The 11,695-nt window shown below is 63.0% G+C and overlaps 1 protein-coding gene across 1 annotated transcript; it reads right to left on the reverse strand.

Moving 5' to 3' along the window:
* Positions 1-2,713: 2,713 nt before the first annotated feature.
* BCL9L (BCL9 like) lies at positions 2,714-11,340 on the reverse strand. The gene is made up of 7 exons (XM_060250889.1): positions 10,961-11,340; positions 10,742-10,864; positions 9,009-9,207; positions 8,625-8,709; positions 6,177-8,394; positions 4,325-4,489; positions 2,714-3,974 (listed from the first exon to the last, which is right to left on the reverse strand). The coding sequence occupies exons 1-7, from the start codon at positions 11,259-11,261 to the stop codon at positions 2,929-2,931; spliced, it is 4,137 nt and encodes a 1,378-aa protein (XP_060106872.1). The 5' UTR covers positions 11,262-11,340; the 3' UTR covers positions 2,714-2,928.
* Between the last annotated feature and the right edge of the window lie 355 nt (positions 11,341-11,695).

An 11,695-nucleotide genomic window follows, 5' to 3' on the forward strand; every position in this document is an offset into this window, starting at 1 on the left:
TGACTGGCCACACAGCCTAGTGGTCAGACACAGGAGGAAGCTGTGGGCCAGAGGCTGGAGTGGCTGACCAGTGGCCATTTCACGCCCCCCCCCCGCCCTTGTATACTCAACTGCCATCAGGGTTGAGATCCTGCTTTTGCTAAGCACAGCAGCTTCTTTCTTCCCTGGGCACCGCATTACTTGCCCCCAACCCCCTTTCTGTCCCTGAAAATGGGGGCAGCTGCCATTTCCCACCTGGGGAGCTTTTGGCAGGCGGCAGAGGAGGCTGTGGGGACCCCAGAGAGTCCAGTGGGAGGGCACAGCTGCTGGAGAGGGCGAGTCGAGCGAAGGGAGGTCAACACATCTGCTTTTTGCCATCTGTTCTGTCTTGCTCAGTAAAGCCTGCCCTGCTCTGCCCAGGAAGTTGGGCACACGGGCCTTCTCAGTCCATCTGAGCCCTCCCCCCACCTTAACCATGCAAAACAAGCAGCAGCCTCGCTTTCACCTGCGCAAGCAGGACTCTTTCAACCCCACCCCCAGGCCAGAGGAACACCCCCCCCGCTGCCACCTCTGTGAATTTACCCCCCAGCGGGGGGGGGGCAGGAGATCAAGGTGGGTGGTCCTGCTAGGCTGTCTGTGGCAGCAGCAAAGGGCAGGGTCCCTGCAGCCCCTTCTTCGAAGAGTCCGGCAGGAAGCCCCTCGGACAGGGGCCCAAGTCCCCTGGGCCAGCCAATGGTCCATCCAACAGGCTTGGCTGCTGCCCCCCCTGCCCTTTTGAGCCCTGAATCCCCCCCCCCCCATTAGCTCAGAAGGAAGGTGGCAGGGCATAGCAGCTCAAAGGCTTGTGCAGCAGAAAACCAGGGTGGGGAGGACTGCAGAGCTACGCTGCTTCAAAGGAGGTGTGAAACCCAGAGACCCCTGCCTGAGGTCCCCCCCCCCCCCCCGTGACTCTTGTGGACTCCAACTGGCAGCAGCTCTTCAGGCTTCCCATTGGCTGCTCCTTGGACTGGGACTGCCCACCTGCCCAGCAATGCTGCATCCCCCCTGCTCTCACTGCCCTCGCCAGCAATTTTTTAAGTCCCAGACAGAGTGTGTGTGTGTGCGCGCCTGCCTGAAGAGATTGCTGTTGGCACCACAGAAACATAGTGCTGGAAAGGACCTCCCGGGTCCCTTTGTCCAACCCCCTGTACTATGCCGGAAATTCACAAATACCTCACCCCCATTGACCCGTCCTCCACACTCAGAAACTGGGACTCCTGTGGCAGTACAGAGCATTTGAGGGCACCCTCAATAAGTGAAGCAGGCCTTCGAAGGAACCTGGAATAGAGGACATACTGAGTGTCTCTGAGCATGTGCAGAGTGCAGCCCTCTGCCAGCCTCTTGGGGCTCAGGTGGCTTTGAGGAAGGCTGCACTGCTTCCTTTCCCTGGCAGCTGCCGCTCTTGCCTGCCCCCCACCCCACCTCCCCGCCAAAGATGCCAGCAAAAGCCGTCCTCCGGGCAAGGTTTGAAATGTCTCTTTTTAATAAAAAAGCACCCTATAAAACAGGTCAATCAATACGTTACAAGCAGCACGGATACCCAAAAACAAGCCTAGAAATCATTTCAAAATAAAAACCAAGAAGATGTCCTCACATATTGTATTTATATATTTATATTTATATATATATATATTTATATATATTTATAGAATGGTACAAAATGCATGGAGGGGTAGGATTCCGCCCCCCCCAGGATGACAGGCAACTGGGCAGCCCCCACTCCACCGGGCATCAGGGACTGCTGGGCTTTGCCTGGAGCAAGCGGAGAGGCTGCCGCTAGGAACAGAGGGGATGGGGGGTCAACAGGGAGCAGGCCCTGCACGGGCCAGGCAGTGGAGCAAGAAGCACAAGACGCAAGACAGGACAACATTCACAGCGCAAGGCGAGGCAGGCAGGCAGGCAGGGGCTGGCAAACGAGACACCACAGGAGGGAGGGAGGGAGGGAGGGGCCACCAATGGACAGGGCTGCCTGCAGACGGGGCCAAGCAGCAGCTTCTCCGGGCAATGGGCTTATTCCCACCTGCCCCCCCCCATTATTGACCGGACCCCCTGCCCTGACCACACCCCTTCATCTTGGTCTTCTGTGGGGAGATGGGTGTGGGACAAGCCACGGGCCAAACTGGAAGCTGAAATGGGGCATCAGTTTATGGCTTTGTCAATAGAGGGAGCTGCAAGTCTGGTGCCATGAGCTGGCCTGGCAAGGAAGCCCTGGGGCAGCTTCAAGGCCCTTCCCCAACAGAGCAGAGTCAAGCCCCAGGCCTGCTGCAGTGCTGGGTGGAGAGGGCGGCCAGGAAAGCCCCTCTTCCCTTCTGCTCTCTGTGCAAACAGGGCAGTTCCAGGAAGGAAAGGGGGGTATGTATGGGTTAAAATGGGACTATTCCCCTCTTAGGAACAAATTCAAAACAAACACTTGAGAAATTCTCACAGAGCAGGACCCCCCAGCTGTTTCTGGCCTCCAACGGTGGCAAAATGCTCTCAAGGAGACTTGAATTGGGGGCAGGAAGAGGGTGGGTTCGTTCCAAGGCCTTGAGCCACAGGCCCTGACGGGGTGACAGCACTGCCTGCCTCTCCCTGCCCCCCAGCCCCTGCTCTGGGGGGGGGGTTGCCTGCTGCCTCAGCTAGATGGAGGAGGGGGTGGGGCAAAGACCTGCCTGGGGCGCCACAAGGAGCTGGCTTTGGGTCAGTGGGATTGTTGGTTTCATTCAAAACAGGTTTTTGAGGCTTCTATTAAAACACAGAAATACAACAATTTCAAACCAGCAAAACTTCGTTGTTGCTTCCCCCCACCTATTTACAGCTTTCCCGATCCCTCTTGCACATGTCGGCTGCTTCTCTTCACGAAAAGCAGAGAGGGAGGAAGGAAGGAAGAAGGATTCACACGCAGGGCTGGTTCAAACCCAACTGGCGTCCTCAGAAGGGCAGGTTGGCCATGCTGCCAGCTCCCGGTCCCCCGTAGCTCATCTGGCTGTCCAGGGAGACGCTGCGCTGGCGCATGGGATGCGAGACCAGGAGGTTCTGCTGCGGGGGAGGGCCCATGAGGGAGCCCTGGGGGGAGAGCAGGTGGCCCGGGGGGGCATACATCTCGCCCGACACGGACATGCTGCGCTGCTTGGCCTGCATCAGCAGGAAGTTCTGCTGGGCCATCAGGCTCTGCTGGGGCAGCATCATGCCCTGGTGCATGCTGTTGCCCATCATGGCTTGCTGGGGCGCCAGGCCTGTCCTGCTCAGCACGGGCACCTGTCCGGGGTGGCACATGGCCATGGAGCGGGGCATGCCCTGGGGGCCGGGCCGAGCCGGGGCCTGCTCCACCATCATGTTCTGCAGGTTCATGAGGTGGAGGTTGGAGGGGGGCTGTGCCTTGGGGGGCTGCCCGTCGCCCTTTGGGAAGTACTGCAGAGTGCTGCTGGGTTTCTCGGAGGGGATGATGCGCGACAGGTCGAACTCCGGGATGCCGGTGGGCGTGGGGCGGATGACGTCACTCAGCTCGGGGTCGTTCAGCACCGAAGCCACGCCGGGGAGTACAGCGGGGGGGTAGGGCTCGGGCATCCTCCCCCCCATGCGCTGCGGTGGGGGCAGCTCCTCTGGGGGCAGCCCCAAGCCGGGTGCGTAGTGCTGCTGCTGCTGCGGCACACCTGGCCCCCCCACCCCAGGCAGGCCGCCCCCATTGGTGGGGGGCTGCTGGAGGCGAGTGGGGAACACCAGCTGGCCGGGGGGGCCGCACGACTGGCCGAGCGGGTCCTGGGCCCCGGGGGGCAGCATCAGTGCGGGCTGGGGTGGAGCGCTGCTGTGCAGGGGAATGTTGGGGCCCAGTGGGCTTGGGGAGGCCAGGCTGGGTGCCGGAGGCTCATGGGAGAGCGGCTGCTGCCCGGGGAGGCTGAGGGCCATCGGGCTCTGTGCTGGGGCAGCCCCCCCCACAGAGTTCATGTGCAGCTGGTTGGGCTGGGTGCTTCCCACGCCTGCCGGAAGGAAAGAGAACAGCGCCGTCAGCCCGCAGCAGAGATCTCCCCAGAGAGAAAACCACACCTCTGGCCCACTGATTGAGCAGCCTCTGGAGAATCAGCATCCCTCCCCCCCCCCCCCCGAGGTGTGAGGGCTCCATGCTGCCCCCACCCCCCGTCTCAAGCCCACTGCTCATCTGGGTGCTAAATTCCCAGCAGCCCTTCAGGGTGTGCAGGCCAGTGCTCCCCCCTCCAAAATGACAGAGCAGAGGAAGCCATCAGCACCGCACCCCTCTCTCCCCCCCCCGCCAGCCTCACTCCAGCACTGGGGGATCCCAGGCAAGCCCCCCCCCCCCGCCATGACCTACCTGCCATGCCCCCCGGCGGCAGCATCGGCCGGTCTGGCAGCATCTCGTCATCAGAGGTGGCGATGGTCTTGATGGCGTTGTGGTAGAGAGGGGTGGAGCTGGGCATGGCGTACTTGGACATCTGGCTCATCATGAGCGAGAGGGGGTTCTGGGACGGGGGCGGGTCTGGAGAGGAAGGAAAAGGCAGGTTGGGGTTGCCAGGGGGGGCAGAGGAGCTGCTCTGAGGACCTGCAAGGGCAAACACAGCGAGGGAGGCCTGAGCGGAGCCTCCAGCCACGGCGAGCTCTGCCTTGTGCTGCTGGGGGGGAGGGGGGCAGCAGCTCAGAGGAGATCTCCCCCCACCCAGCACAGCTGGGCAAATGTGCTGATTAGAATCTCAGAGCTGGAAGGGACCTCAAAGCTCAACCCCCGGCACAAGGCAGGAAACTCACAAACACACACGCACACCCCCAGCGACCCCAGAAGACCCTCCAGGATCCCTGGCCGAACTGGCCTGCAGGAAAGTGGCCCCAAAGCCAGCATTTCCCTGGCTGAGCAAGAAGGGGCCACGAGAACTCAGCCCTGAGGAGCCCTTCCTGCTCTCCTGCTCAGGATCCGCCTCATTCACAGGGGCCTCACTGCTGCCAGGTGGCCACCCCCCACCTCCCAGGGAGGAAGTCTCTTCCACTCAGGAACTGTCAGGAAGTTCTTCCTCATGTTAAGCCAGAACAGGCCTGTAGCCACAGTGGGGCCGGACACTCCATTCAACCCCCCCTTCCATTTGCATGCCCCCCCCATTGGAGGGCCTCCAAGCGGCCCCAGAATAGCAGCAGGAGGAGGAGGGGGAGGAGGCGCAGGCCACAAGGAGGGGATGGAGGGGCAGCAACCCCAGCAGCAGAAGCTATAGCAAGAATCCGGTGGGCGTCTCCTTTCTGAAGGGGGAGGCGCCCCCTTCCAGGGCGGGCTGGAACCTCAACCTTCCCCTCCTCTACACCTGAGGAAATTGCTCCACACAGCTCGCTCCTGGCTACCTTCCTGGTGGATCGGCGCCCTGTGCACACCCCCAAACAGTCCCCGGAGCCCGGGGGGACCTCTGCTGCTCTGCAGTGAGCCCGAACACCAGCACCCCACCCCCACCAAGCCCTGACCTTCGCTCTGCCCGAGAAGCCGGGCCAGGCCAGGCCCCGAACTCTCTTTCCAGCGTGCCGACGGGGCTCCTAGAGATCCCAAGAATGCTAGGGTAACCAATGGCAGGCTGTTTTTTGGAAAAGTTTGCAATGTCATTTTGTCACCCCCCACACACCTAAAATGTTATCTACTCCCCCCAACCCCCGTCTAAAATTTTCTGGCCATGAGCCTGAGCTGGAAACTCTTTGGATTTAACTTCAACCCACTGGTTCTGGTCTGGCCTTCTGGGGCCACAGAAAATAATTCCACCCCATCCTCTATAATAGGACAGCCCTTCGAGCCCTTGAAGATGGTGATCACGTCACCTCTCAGCCTCCTCCTCTCCAGGCTAAACATGCCCGGCTCCTTCAGCCTTTCCTCACAGAACCCAGGGCAGAAGGGCTGAAACACCTTCTCAGCTGGAAAGTCACACATTTTCTTACAGGGTATGGACTCATTGGCTCATTAAAACAAACTGATTTCCAACGAAATCGGATCTCCTCTTCTCTAATGAAGAAGGGACTTTTGCGGGACACCCTGCTTTCGGTCCAGCTGCAGCCTCAGGGTTGCAGCAATTGTCTGTCTGTCTGTCTGTCTGCAGGAACACCCCTCCTGCCTCTGTTTCACCCGGGGCTCCTGCCTGGGCCTCCCCGTTCCCTTCTCAACCCCCCAGCACCCGGAGGAGCCAGGAGAAGATGCCCTTTACCTTGCTCGATGTTGCCCAGGGGTGCAGAGTTGCTCAGTCCGAGGGCTGGCTTGCTCTGCCCAATGCCAGGGCTGGAGAGGGCATTTTTGGGCGATGGTGCCCAGCCTGGTGAGGATGCGGCCATGGATGGCGACTTGAGGTGGCCGGGAGAGCTGGTGGGGGAGCGGACGTTGAGCACAGAGCTGAGCACCTGAGGGGACTTGAGTGGCCCCCCGCTGGGGGCACCGGCAGCTGGCAGGCTGACCATAGCCGAGGGCGTCTGGGGGGACTTCAGGTTGGAAGAAGGGGAGTTGCCCAGTGGGGAGTGCACCTGGCTGAGCGTCGGGGACTTCAGGCGACCCACGCCGGGAGAGTTCATCTGCCCCATGTTGAGGGCCAGGTCCGAAGGGCGCCGGCCGAGGCCCCTAGTGGGGGCTTGGGGCACGTGTGCAGAGGGGGCGTGGGTGGTGGGGGGCAGGGGGATGTGGCTGAGCCGGGTGGTCCCAAACATCTCTGGCGCGCTTCCCATCTCCTGCGACACGGCTGGGTAGGGGCCCTGGCCCTGCTGCTGCCCTTGCCCAGGGAACGGCGAGCCCATCAGCATCTTGTGGGGGGTCCCCACCATGGCTCCGTTGCCGCTGGGCGCACGTGCCCGAGCCACCTCCTCCGCGGGCACCAGCTTCTGCGACATCAACATCTGCTGCTGCTGCTGCTGCGGCGCCATCTGCACATTCAAGTTCATGTTCATGTTGAGGTTCATGTTCATGTTGAGGTTGCCGGGCCCCAAGGAGGCCTCCAGCTCCCGCAGGGGGGGGCTCAGCACTGCCCGCGCCCCCCCAAACTCCAGGCCCAGCGCCTCCCCTGCAAAGAGGCCGGGCTCCACCTGCCGATGGGCCTGCAGCAGGCGCTCCATCTCCATGCCGAGCGGCCGCTGCATCCCGCCCTGCCGTTTCTCCAGCAGCTGCTGCTGCTGCCGCAGCATCTCTTCCCGCACCCGGGGGGTGAGGAAGCGCTCGGCCTCGCCCTGCCCTGGCGGGTAAGGCAGGTTCCCGGGGGCAAAGTTCCCAGGGCCGCCCAGGGGCATCTCCTCGCTCCAGGCCAGGGCGGGCCTTGCCGGGCGCTGCATGGCGCTCAGGGGCTCAAGGGGGGCCACAGCCTGCATCCCCCCAAAGCCCCGCTGCATCTGGCCGCCGCCTCCGGGGAAGCGTGCTCCGGCAAAGGGGGCCCGCATCTGCATGGGGTCGGGCAGAGGGTCCACGGGCATGCCACGCAGCAGCCACTGCTCCCCGGGCTTGCTGTGGTAGGGCGGGGGAGGCCCCCGCAGCATCATGCCGCTCATGGCCTGTGGCGGCGGGGGCGGCGGCAGCAGCATCTCCGGTAAGGGCCGGCCCCCGTGGATGCCGACCTGCTCCTCTTTGCGGCGCTTCTCCTCGTAGTACTCCTCCTGCAGCTTGCGCCAGGCCACCTGCTCCGGTGTCAGGCTGTCCTGGCCCAGCCGCTGCATCATCAGGTTCATCTGCTGGCCCATGTCGACCCCGGGGGGCACGGCCCCCTCTGGCTCCAAGCCCGGCCCCCCCAGGCTCTGGGTCTGCGAGATCATGGACTGCAGAGGCGGCTCTTCGTACTTCTTCATGCTGGAGCTGGCGGGGGGGGCTGGCGGCTGGGGGGGAGGGGCCTGGGGCAGCAGAAGGCCTCCTCCCTCGCTCGGCCCCTGGGCCCCCCCCTTGAGGAAGGGCTCGGCCTCGGTGCTGCGCAGGAGCAGGCGTTCGATGTCCCGCAGGGTCTGTAGCGACCGCTCTCGGTGCTCCAGCTGCTCCTTGGAGAGGCCTTCGGTGTTCAGCGGGTGGCGGGGGCCATTCCCTGCAGAGGGGGGGCCGGGTGGGGCTCCTTCCCCAAGCAGGCCATCTGCAGCACTCCCGGCCGTGGGGGTGTTGGGATGGGTGCTGCTGGGGGCTGTGCTGCTGCCGCCGCCATTGCCCACCGAGTTGGGGGTGAGGTCTCTCCGGGTGTCGTCAGCGGCAGCTGCCCCCTCTGGAGGCAGGGCGTTCGTGGAGGGCAGCGGTCCTTGGCCAAGGCCCAGTGGGGCAGGAGCCGGAGGCTGGGGGGGTGGGGCATGAGGCGGAGGCGGCCCTTGAGCTTGGCTGCTGGGTGGCGCGGCGGTCTGAGACTGGGGGGTGCTGGCGGGAGAGGGGCTCAAGGGCAGCGGCTCCGGCACTGCGGCCATCTTGGAGGCAGGGACCTGAGGAAGGGGAGAGAAAGGGGAGGCTCGTCACAGCTCCGCCCGCCTGGGGCAAGGGCCTGGGTGGATCTGGGGGGCCCAGGCTGGAATCCCTCCTCCCTCGGCCAGGGTGTCCTTGGCCCAGCCCCACACGCTCAGCCCAGCCTTCCTCACCCGGCTGTTGAAGGGAGAAGAAAGGGAGGGGATCCGTGAGGTCAGTATCCAGCCCCTCCCCCCAGCCCGTCTCCTACCTGGTCCAGCTTGGCCCGGGGAACGTGCTGCTGGTGGTAGCCGAGAATGGAGTCCGCTCGGCCCTGAAGTACGGCATCCGCAGCCCTGAAAAGGCCGCGGCAGCAGTCAGGGGGACCTCAAGGCCCTGCCGGGGGGGTGAGGAACAGCCCCCATCCCCCCCTCGCCCACCCAGGAGGTGAAGGGCTGAAGCGAAGAGCAGCTGTGCCTCAAACAGCCTGGAATGCACCCCAGCCCCCAGCCAAGCCGGGAGCAGACCAACAGAAGGGAGGGGGTGGGGGAGAGTGGGGTGGTTCTAGCAGAAATGCCCCCCTTGGATCCCCCCCCAACCCAGCGTATTGGAGGAGAGGCGTGGAAGAGAGACCAGCTCTGCGGGCTGCACTCACGTGTTGGCCAGGTGGGTGGTGAAGACGTAGACCACCTGCAGGGGCTGCTTCCCACCCCCACTCCCCGTCTCGGGCCGCAGGCTGGGGGCCGAAGTGGGAGGGGTGCCGGATGCATTGTTCTCACTCAGGGCTGGCAGCGGATTGGACCCTGGGCCCAGCTGCGAGGCTGCGGTCATCGCCGACTCCACTACATTACAATCTGCAAGGCAAGGGGGCCGGCCGGACGGGGTGAGCAGGACTCTCCCACAGAGGCAGCAGTCATGGAGGGGAAGGGGCCGCGGCAGAGGCGTGTGTTTGGTGGCGGGGGGGGGGTGCACCGTGACCACCACCTCTCTCCTTTCCAGCACTCTGCTTTCTGCAGATTGCCCAGCAGGTGGCAGCACACAATGGGGACCCCCCAGCTCTGCCTGGAAGGGTTTGGCTGATGGGAGAGGGCTGAGCCCGCCCACCCCACTGTGGACACTTCTGTTTCCAGCGCAGGGTGGGGGGTGGGGGGGTCCTGTCCACCAATCATTCAAGCGGCCGCTGCGTCCTAAGATGGCATTTCCTGCTCAGACTAAAACACTGCCCCGCCCCCAGAAAGCACTGTGGTTGCCGCTACCCCAGGTCTCCAGCTGGGGAGTTTGGTTCATGTTAGGAGAGAGGGGCTCTTCCCAGGATGTGGAAGACAACAGCCATGAGGTGTGGTGGGAGAAGAGTTTGGGGGGAGAGGTAAAACGAAGGTAGGGTGGCCCCCTTGGCCCCACGCCAGTCTCTCCAGAAGCTGCACATTTGCAGTAGAAAAAAGCCCTTTAAAATGAACCCTGAAGAAAGGGCACCAAAGAGTGCGAGAGGATTTGCAGGGAGGAGCCTCAACTGAGAAGAACCCTGGATAGGGGGAAGACACCCTCTCCTCTGGCCTCCACCCAAAGGGCATGTCTTGCCGTTGGGGGCCACAGGCAGAGAGAAAAGAGCTGCCAGAGGTGACGGTGGCTTCTCGGTCCCAGGGCCCTACAGCCCCACTCTCTCAGAGGCCCTCCTCCAATACCCCCTTCACAGCAGAGGGAGGGAGGGAGGGGTTCTCAGCACCATCACTCCAGCTATGGAACACCCCTGCCCCCCTCGGCCAGTGCTTCCTCTCAGCTGAGGGAGTGTGAGCCAGCTCATTGTGTTTTAGCCCCCAGCTCCCACATTTCTGTCTTGGCTCAGGAAGGAGGGCCGCAGAGCAAGCTAAATGATGCAGGGGCTCACAACCTCAATGGCAGTGGCTCACCAAGGAGAACGTTTGCTCCCCAGCTTAGAGGGAGCATTGCCCCTGCCTGCACCAGCACCTTGGAGGCAGCACATGAAACCCATCTCCTCCTGTTGCACTATGAACTGCGTCTCAGCGGCGGTTGTGCTGCTTCTGGTTTTGTGGCTGAGTGGTTGCATTTGTTTCTAACTGGACCCTCATGGTTTGGAGGGCCTTCCAGGCAGCACGACAGCAGCATCTGAAATGCCACTACTGTCTGCGAAGGCAGCGGAGGGAGAGACCCGCTTCTTCCTTGCCTGGACTTTTGCTCTCACTTCTTGCTCTGGAAACTCTTTAACAGGTTCAGGAACTTGCTGGCAGTTCTCGGCGGGGGGGGACGGGGACTCTGAACCCGCAGGGCCAGAAAGAAGCCCCCCGAGGCTGAGGAGGTTTGTGGCCCCAACTAACCCCTGCAATGCCCCCCCGGGGGGCCCACAAGGCAGGAGAGTCAAGCTGGACTCACTGTGGGGGCCGCCAAGCGCCTTCTCCTCATCCTCGCTGTCGGGGCCGGAGCACCACTCGTCCCCACTGTAGGGCTGCTTCCTCTCCAGCACGCAGCGCCGCTTGCTCCGGGGAGCCACTTCCCCTGAAAGGGAAAGAAGAGCATGAAGCCCCTTGGTGGGCAAGACACCCCCCCCCCGCCCCACACCCTGGCCAGCTGGCCCCACACGGGCGCCCTCACCTTTCAGCTCCTTGTCCAGGGAGGCTGCGTGACCTTCTCGCCGCTCTGCAGAGTCCACGGAAACACTGCGCTCCCGCTTCACTTTGCCCTTCACGGCCCCAAAGACGGGGAGGGGCGCCTGGGTGGGTTTCAGTCCAGAGCTGCCAGGAGGGGGCTGCCCCACTTTGCCCCCATGGCTCCCTGCCCCTACGCCCTTGGTGCCCAGGCTGCAGGTGGGGCCTTGGCTCACATTGTGGGGCTGGGGCTGGCCGCTGCTGTTACCTGTCTTTCCATGATTGGTCAGTTTACTGTCCGGGTGCATTTGATTGGCTGAGTCCGGAGGAAGCTCCAAGTCTCTGCGGTGTCTTCCTGTTGCAGGGGAGAGGAAAGAGGAACGGGGGTCAGCCACGGTGACGGTCTCAATCCAGAAGCTATGGGGCAGGCTGTGTAGTCCCCACCCTGGTCAAGCTGAAGCCTCGGGGTCTGCAATGGAAGAAAGAGAACCCCTTCTCCAAAGCTACTTGGAAGAAGGGTCTGCATCACTGTGCAGCCAAGCTAAGATGGAGACCAGCACAGAAGACGACGCAGCAACCAAGGTGGGCAGGCCCAGTCATGGCGCACATGGAGAGGCTCATGCAGCACTCCACGGGCCTGGCAGAGGGGCTCCAAGGAAGGCCAGCAAAATTCAGCTGCCTCCTCCGCCCAGCCGTGCCTCGACTCATCCTCGCTGGGTGCTGGAATGGGTCTGGAAGCACT

This window comes from Heteronotia binoei, chromosome 12 (genome assembly GCF_032191835.1).
Source record: "Heteronotia binoei isolate CCM8104 ecotype False Entrance Well chromosome 12, APGP_CSIRO_Hbin_v1, whole genome shotgun sequence".
NCBI classification, from domain to species: Eukaryota; Metazoa; Chordata; class Lepidosauria; order Squamata; family Gekkonidae; genus Heteronotia; species Heteronotia binoei.

Coding starts and splice junctions, on each gene's coding strand:
- BCL9L (XM_060250889.1), bottom strand. CDS start 11,261: ATGCACCCGGACAGTAAACTGACCAATCATGGAAAGACAGGTAACAGC. Junction 10,865..10,960: donor CCTGGACAAGGAGCTGAAAG/GTGAGGGCGCCC, acceptor TTTCCCTTTCAG/GGGAAGTGGCTCCCCGGAGC. Junction 4,490..6,176: donor CCTGGGCAACATCGAGCAAG/GTAAAGGGCATC, acceptor CTTCCTCTCCAG/ACCCGCCCCCGTCCCAGAAC.